Source organism: Nasonia vitripennis, chromosome 2, assembly GCF_009193385.2.
Source record: "Nasonia vitripennis strain AsymCx chromosome 2, Nvit_psr_1.1, whole genome shotgun sequence".
Classification (NCBI taxonomy): domain Eukaryota; kingdom Metazoa; phylum Arthropoda; class Insecta; order Hymenoptera; family Pteromalidae; genus Nasonia; species Nasonia vitripennis.
This window is the reverse complement of record NC_045758.1, coordinates 25,099,933-25,107,381: the sequence shown is the minus strand read 5'-3', so window position 1 is coordinate 25,107,381 and position 7,449 is coordinate 25,099,933. Positions and strand designations below refer to the sequence as shown.

At 42.9% G+C, this 7,449-nt stretch overlaps 1 protein-coding gene across 1 annotated transcript; it reads right to left on the bottom strand.

Moving 5' to 3' along the window:
- Positions 1-200: 200 nt before the first annotated feature.
- LOC100122614 (transcription elongation factor SPT6-like) lies at positions 201-4,484 on the bottom strand. Its single transcript, XM_001606176.2, has one exon. The coding sequence runs from the start codon at positions 4,224-4,226 to the stop codon at positions 201-203; it is 4,026 nt and encodes a 1,341-aa protein (XP_001606226.1). The 5' UTR covers positions 4,227-4,484.
- Positions 4,485-7,449: the final 2,965 nt, after the last annotated feature.

The window sequence follows — 7,449 nt, the reverse complement described above, 5'->3', positions numbered from 1 at the left end:
ATAAAATACGATTTAATGATTAATCATACTGCTTTTCACACTTGTGTTTTCATTACTTTACTTTTTGCAATTGTGATATGTATGAAGAGATCTACAGGTATGAGATTGGGTTTAGAGGAAAGAATTGGAAAATACATTTGATTTATACATTTTACACATCTATTTTTATTTCTATACACATATATACATATTGCATTATACTACATATTACGCTGCGTTGACTGGTAGCGAGTACCGGCGCTCGCCGCCCCAGGCACGTGAGGATGATGCGGCCTATGGTCCGCCGCTCGTGATACGAGCTCTTGGCTGATAGCGATGGACGACGATGCGGCTGCACTGTAATGTCGGTCGTTGAAGTGCTTCTTGAACCAGCCCATGAGCTCGCTGAATCGCGTGAAGGTATATCCCCTAAACTGGAATCCTTTCGACACGACGGCTATGTACTCGTGTGCGCATCGTGTCCTGGGCAGGTAAGACAGAAGAAATTTGCCCGGGTGACTCTTGGACGGCGATAGTATGTAGTGCGTCTTGCTGGCGTCTCTGCTCTGACGATCCCGTAATATCTCTTCGGCTTTCTCTTTCAGCCCCATCACGCGCGGCACGTAGTACTCCCTTCGAAAGCTGATCAATTCGCGAACAGAGGCAGCCATGGAATCGACGTGTCTGGCGAGAATTTCGTCGAGATCATCGAATTCCTCGTGGCCGATCCGCAGAGTGCGACCCAGCGCGTACGGCTGCTCCTTCCTTTCTTCGAGCACGTCAATGTGCTGGTGCACGTCATCCGTGACTTTCCAGGTGACCGTGAGGTGATTATCGCCTTTGCTGGAGGGACGAATTATCGCTTCACCCTGTGACATCGTTTTCAGCAACTCCTCGGCCTCGGCATAGGTTGCGTTTCGAAACGCGGGATGCACGATGAGTCGCCTCGCATACGCTGGCCGCTGCGCTGTTTTCTTGGCTGCTGCTGCTTCCGACAGACGATAGACGTTCTCTGCCGCGGTGTCGTAGTAGCGATCCTTTCTTGGCCTCCATCTGTGACCCTCGTCTGCGAGATCGTTGCTCTTGCTGGTGGCCTCGACGCTGAATCTGTGAGCCTCGATTTTTGTGATGCGACAGCGAATGCGACCACCGACGCGCACTCCTTCCTCTGGATTCGTTGCGTACTCGTCCGACAAATTCCTCTTGTGGATGAAGCCACGAATTCCGTTGTCCAATCGCAACTGGACACCCGCGGCTGTGCCCCTAGCTTTATTGTAGCTGATGCCAGTGACAGTGGCTTCCACGAGCTTGCCAATGTGGAAGCTTTCGGGCGTTTCCTTCGTTAGCATGTTAAAAAGCTTATCCGGGTCCGGAGATCGGTAGGGGCTGCGCGCATCCTTGTACCCAGCGTCGAGCTCACGTCCGATGTCGCGGAGCGTGATGTGCTTGCTGCCAAAACCTTGTTTTTCCAGTTCCTTAGAATATGCGCCTAGATCCAAGTCTTCTATTCTTCGTGAAGATCTCCGTGCATCCGCGGCCATTTTTCTGGCAAATTCGTACGCCTCCGGGTGGACGCGCGAACCATCGAGTTCTTCAACGTAGTCCTCTGTACTGTCGGCCAGACTGTCGGTATCGATTTTTATAAAACCAACACAGTTGGTAAAAACTTTTGGACCCATGTGACAGGCCGTGACGAGCTGGCTGCGGTTCTCCAGGCATTTGTTCTCTTTGTGCTTGACGATCCTTATGAGAGTCTGGGCTTTACGCTCGCCCAAGCCGCAGACGTACTGCAGAAGGTTTTCACCGTGATGCTGCTGGATGATTTTGTTGATGTCGACGCCGACTTCGTTGACACGATTTACAAACTCCAATTGTATGCTTTGTAGAAGCTCCTCCTTGGCTAACTGGTCTTGCAAATCGTGGTACTTTAAACAGAGTATCTCGTTCTCGCTGTTGCAGAGTTGAGAAAACTCGACCAGAGGATCCTGCAATCGTCGGGCTAGTGAAATAGCTTGACGGAGCTCCAGCGGATAGTCCCTGAACTCCGAGCGAGCTTGAAGACTATTGGCGAAGATAACCGCTAGGTGGTTGTCCATGATTTCCACCTTGATCGCAGGGCAGCGTTTCTCAGCCACCAGAGCTGCGATGCATTCCCTTATTTCGTCAGCAATCAGCAATGCATCTTTCGATTCTCCTCCAATGACGACGACGTGAGGCCTTCTACCCGCGATGAAATTTTTTATCGCAGCCAGATCGGCCTCTTTTGCACTTCTCTCCAAATTTCTGTAGATGTTCTTTCTCTTCAGGAGGTGCGGCAGTTTCACGTAATCCGTGCACTCGCCTTTAGGTTCTACGAGGCAAGCATATGCAGCGATGGAAAAATCGGGCACGTAAGCCACACCCATCACTCTTAGCCCTTCGCTTGCATCCCGCTTATCATCGTCCGTCTTCTGAGAAAATAAGTCGCAAGCATACGGGGCGACCTTTATCCAATTGTGCGCCTTGCGAACACACGAACGCATCACACATTCCTTGGCCTCGCTCAGAAGTGTAGAGTGCAATTCTTTCTTCAAATCCGGGAGCACAATCTTTTCAAGAGCTATCTCCACGCTGCCGACACGAAGAGCGTTCCATTCCCGGACGCTCTTACTGAATTCATCCTTGACATAGAGTTGCTTCATCTGCTCGACGTAGTTTTTGCTGGTATCTCCTTCTATTGTATCCGAGAAGGATATCACTATTAGTTTGTCCGCCTCGGCCATCGCTAATTTTAAAAACTGATCGCCGACCAGATCCGCGACGGGTTTGTCCTTCAGGTATTTCATGCTGTAAATCGGGTGGTTTCCGTCGATTGACTTGATGCCCTGTTTGGTTGGTCGTACCGATATCTTCGCCTTCCGTTTGAAAGTCGCTCTTACCGACTTTCTTAACAAGGGCTCCCTCGCCAACTGTATGGCGACCATATGCTGTACAGCTTTGAGCACCTCGTCCGCCGACTTGAAATTTTTACCGACGTACTCGGCTGCTATAGTGCCAGGTTCATTTGGATCCTGTTCAACCTCGAATATCTGGTACTCTTCGCTCACGTTCTTCGAGAACTGCTCAGGTCGTAGTCCGAACCTCTTTGCTAGGTTCTCGAGACCCGCACGTTTATAGATCGAATACTGCCCAGAGCGGCGGACTGCTCGCTTGAGTTTTTCTTCGGGTTTACCCTTTTCCTGCTTAAGCTCGATCTCTTGCATTTCCAGGATCTCATCGGCGTGGTACAGCATGAAGTGTTCATAACAGTCGTTTAGTTCTTCGGCCGTTTGAGCAATTTCCAATTGCTTCTCATGTTCTTCTTTGTCCAATATCACTTTTTCCGACGACGGCGAATCTTTCTGATATCGCTTTAACTTGCGGAAGAGCGCAAGCAGCGCTTGTTTTCGTTGCACCATTTGGCACCATTTAGCATCGAACTTGTACACTTTCCATAGGTCCTCAATGTCTAGCTCCGGTAGTACGTATTCTTTGCGATAATGAGAAATGAATGGCACTTCTAAATATTCATTTCTGATAAAAAATAATGAATTATAGATTTTTGATGCGGTGTGAGGGCCTTTATCGGGGTTTGTGCGATCCTGCTGACTCGATAAACTTCTTTTCTTGAAAGCTTCGGTGTAAATCCATTGAGCCTCGGCGGCTAACTCTTCTTCACTCGCAGCGGTGACTGGCACGGATCTTAGTTGAATCCGCTCAGGAACGTCCGTCCTACGTATCTCGTTGTCTAGGTCGGTGAAATGGCCGCGTTTAAGTTCAATGGGCTCATATATTTCGAAGATACTTTTTTTTGTTGATTTTATCTTGCCTAAATCCCTGTCCTTTTCCGTTTCGTCATAGTCAAAGTCGTCTCCAAAAATTTCATAAGCCTCTCGAAGCTCCGAGCTGGCGAAATCTTCATAGCTACATTCGCCATTATTAAAAATCTCCACTTCAATAGCTTCTTTTTCATCTTCCTCCTCAGATTCCTCGAATCTTTTGACGCGCTTGAACCGCTTTCTTTCGATTTTCGTTCCCCAATTTTCTTCAATCAATTCGTAATCTTCCTCATCCAACTGATCATCTGAGTCACTGATTTTGCGTTTGGTTGAATTTGCATGTCCATCATCTTCTTTTTCGCTCTCCCATGTAGTGTTGTTCTTAGCGTCCAACTCGTCCTCACTCACCTCGGCCATCGAGTCTAGGAAGTTGACTCTAGTGGGTTTCATATTGATATTGCTTGCAATTTAGATGTGCGTACAAGCTAGAAAATAAAAGGGAATATGTATTTTAGAGAGTGACGTGATAATTGGCTTTTGCAAAATAACTTATATAAAATAATGCTTAATTGTAACTTAAAGACAAACAATACTATGCGTCTCTGCTCAAGATTTAAAAAGACTAAGAAGTGAACGCCAGCGTGGCTAAAGATTGACTGACTAGTGACTAGGTCTGTCAAAACTTTCAGCTCGTATACCTGCGCACTACTGCACGTTACTCCCACTTTACTTCCGTAACGTTACCCCCACTTTACAACTATATATACAAATTCACTACATACGTAAAAACATTACTATATTCAATATTAATAAGAGGTTATACGCGTATTATAAACATCTTTACTATTTTTTTGTAGAACTTGTAAAACATGGTTTGAAAATTGTTATATGTGAATAAAAAATTGCTACAGGATGCAGTTGAAATTAATTATGTAATTTTTTTAACGCCCGAATTTGATGTTATGTACGCTTATAAAAGTTGGCCTTTACAATAATCGGCGTTTAAAAACTATAAATTCATGTCCATCTAGTATTATCAATCCACATTTTATTGATTTATCATTATTCTTGACTCTTGAATAATAGTGATTATTTCATTACAGATTTGAAAAACGCTCCATAACATTTTTGTTAAAGTAAGTTCACATCGCACTCGACTATTATGCCTGAGGTCCAGGTTCGATTCCCGTCGCAGCAATTAAATAGCCCTCATCGATTAAAGTATTTTATTCAGAATGCTACCCTGGTAGAAAATTAACGGTTCGAATTTGCTAAGACTTTTAGACTTAGCTAAATGTTTTAACGGTTGCCAAGCTAAAATTTAACAAAAAATGTGGCTCAGGAACCGCTAAGTTTCCAAGATGTCTGCCGGAGGCTAATTTGAGGTTACGAGGTTAGGATAACCACCAGCTAAATGAATCAATTAAATTTTATTAATATTTCAATTTTTTACATTTAATATAGTCCTATTTTACTATCTGAACAAGATTTGTATGATACGCATGCACTGCACTTCATTTTACTTGACCGTACCAAGTCATGAACTGTTATTTCATAATGTCATGCTGTCTGATCGAATAAAATAAATAAAAATGGTTTGTAATAGCCAACTAAATAGTTCAAAATGCCTTGTTCAACAAGGCTAAACTAAAAAAGAACCCATTTAAACATTCATTGTGGTTTTGAGTACATAAGATAAGAATTTCACATTTTTCTTGGCATCGGTGATTTTTGACCAAAATCTCAAATCAATTAAAGTAATAACACAATAAAGATTATTGATGTGCACTCTTTTTGAAAATGCCAAGAGCTGATTAATAAGTTCAAGCAATCTTTATTCTATTATTACTGATTTGAGACTGATTGGCCATTAAGCCAAATAAGCCATTGAACCGTTGACATTTCTACCAGGGTATATTAAATAACAATAATAATATCTGATGGGCGTGTAAAATGAATCAACGAAAAAATAACTCAAATTTTAAAAATGTTATCCAAGTATAAAAATGACTATTATATAGTAAAATTTAATACAGAGCAAGCATGACCTTCTGTTAATTGTCAATATAGTAATTTTTCCAACTTATGTAGTGATTTTTGATTTATATTTTCTCGGAGTATTATTATTTAAACTAGAGGCGTATGATAAACTGTAGTGGCAATGTTCGACGATTGAAGACTACTAAATGCGCTCCCAGCTCTTACTGGATATTTCATAACTATAAAAACTTTACCTTATTCTCTAGTAGACGTTGATGAATCCGGCCTGAAGCTGGTATGGTAAAAATGAAACGAATCGAATAAGCAGGACGTAAAGCAGTGCAATATGACTCTTTGCAAGGTTTGAATAGACTAAGAAGTGAACGTCAGCGTGGCTGAAGATAGACTGACTAGGTCAGTCAGAACTTTCAGCTCGTATACCTGCGCACTACGGCACATTACCCCCACTTTACCTCCGTAACGTTCTCGAAGGCCGGGGCGGGGATGCGGGTAGGTGAAAATTTATTACTTCTGAGAAAATCCCTTTCCAAGTAGAGAGCACCTAATGATACCTAATTGCGTCACCGGCGCCGACTCTGGTCGTTAAAGTTATGGGTTGGGCAGTTTTGGTGTCAGGCGGGGATATACAGGTGGATAGAGGGGTGCGTCCGTTCCAGGTAAAGAGCGCTTAATGACACTGGCGCCGATTCTACTTGTTAAACATGCGCCAAATATGTGTTCGTTTTCGTCGGATTTGTTATTTAAAGAAACATGACAACGGAAACTTAAGTTATTGTTGCTAAATATCGCATTTTAATAGAGTTATTGTTATGTACCGTCTTTCACCTTCACTCAAAAGTTGACATTAATAATTATTTAACGAACATTCATAAATAATAGCAGCAAATAATATATAATGGCTTGATAATAATAGATTAACGAAAATTAATAGTTTTTAAAATCTGATCATTGCAAAAACTAACTTATATAAGGACAAATAACTTCAAGTTCTGACACTGAAAGAAATTTTCAAAATAATTTGTACGGTACACTGTAGAAATTTTTGATTTGCATAATTATTAATGTCAACTTTTGAGTGAAGGTGAAAGACGGTACATAACAGTAACTCTATTAAAATGCGATATTTAGCAACAATAACTTAAGTTTCCGTTGTCATGTTTCTTTAAATAACAAATCCGACGAAAACGAACACATATTTGGCGCATGTTTAACAAGTAGAATCGGCGCCAGTGTCATTAAGCGCTCTTTACCTGGAACGGACGCACCCCTCTATCCACCTGTATATCCCCGCCTGACACCAAAACTGCCCAACCCATAACTTTAACGACCAGAGTCGGCGCCGGTGACGCAATTAGGTATCATTAGGTGCTCTCTACTTGGAAAGGGATTTTCTCAGAAGTAATAAATTTTCACCTACCCGCATCCCCGCCCCGGCCTTCGAGAACGTTACGGAGGTAAAGTGGGGGTAATGTGCCGTAGTGCGCAGGTATACGAGCTGAAAGTTCTGACTGACCTAGTCAGTCTATCTTCAGCCACGCTGACGTTCACTTCTTAGTCTATTCAAACCTTGCAAAGAGTCATATTGCACTGCTTTACGTCCTGCTTATTCGATTCGTTTCATTTTTACCATACCAGCTTCAGGCCGGATTCATCAACGTCTACTAGAGAATAA

Coding starts and splice junctions, on each gene's coding strand:
- LOC100122614 (XM_001606176.2), bottom strand. CDS start 4,226: ATGAAACCCACTAGAGTCAACTTCCTAGACTCGATGGCCGAGGTGAGT.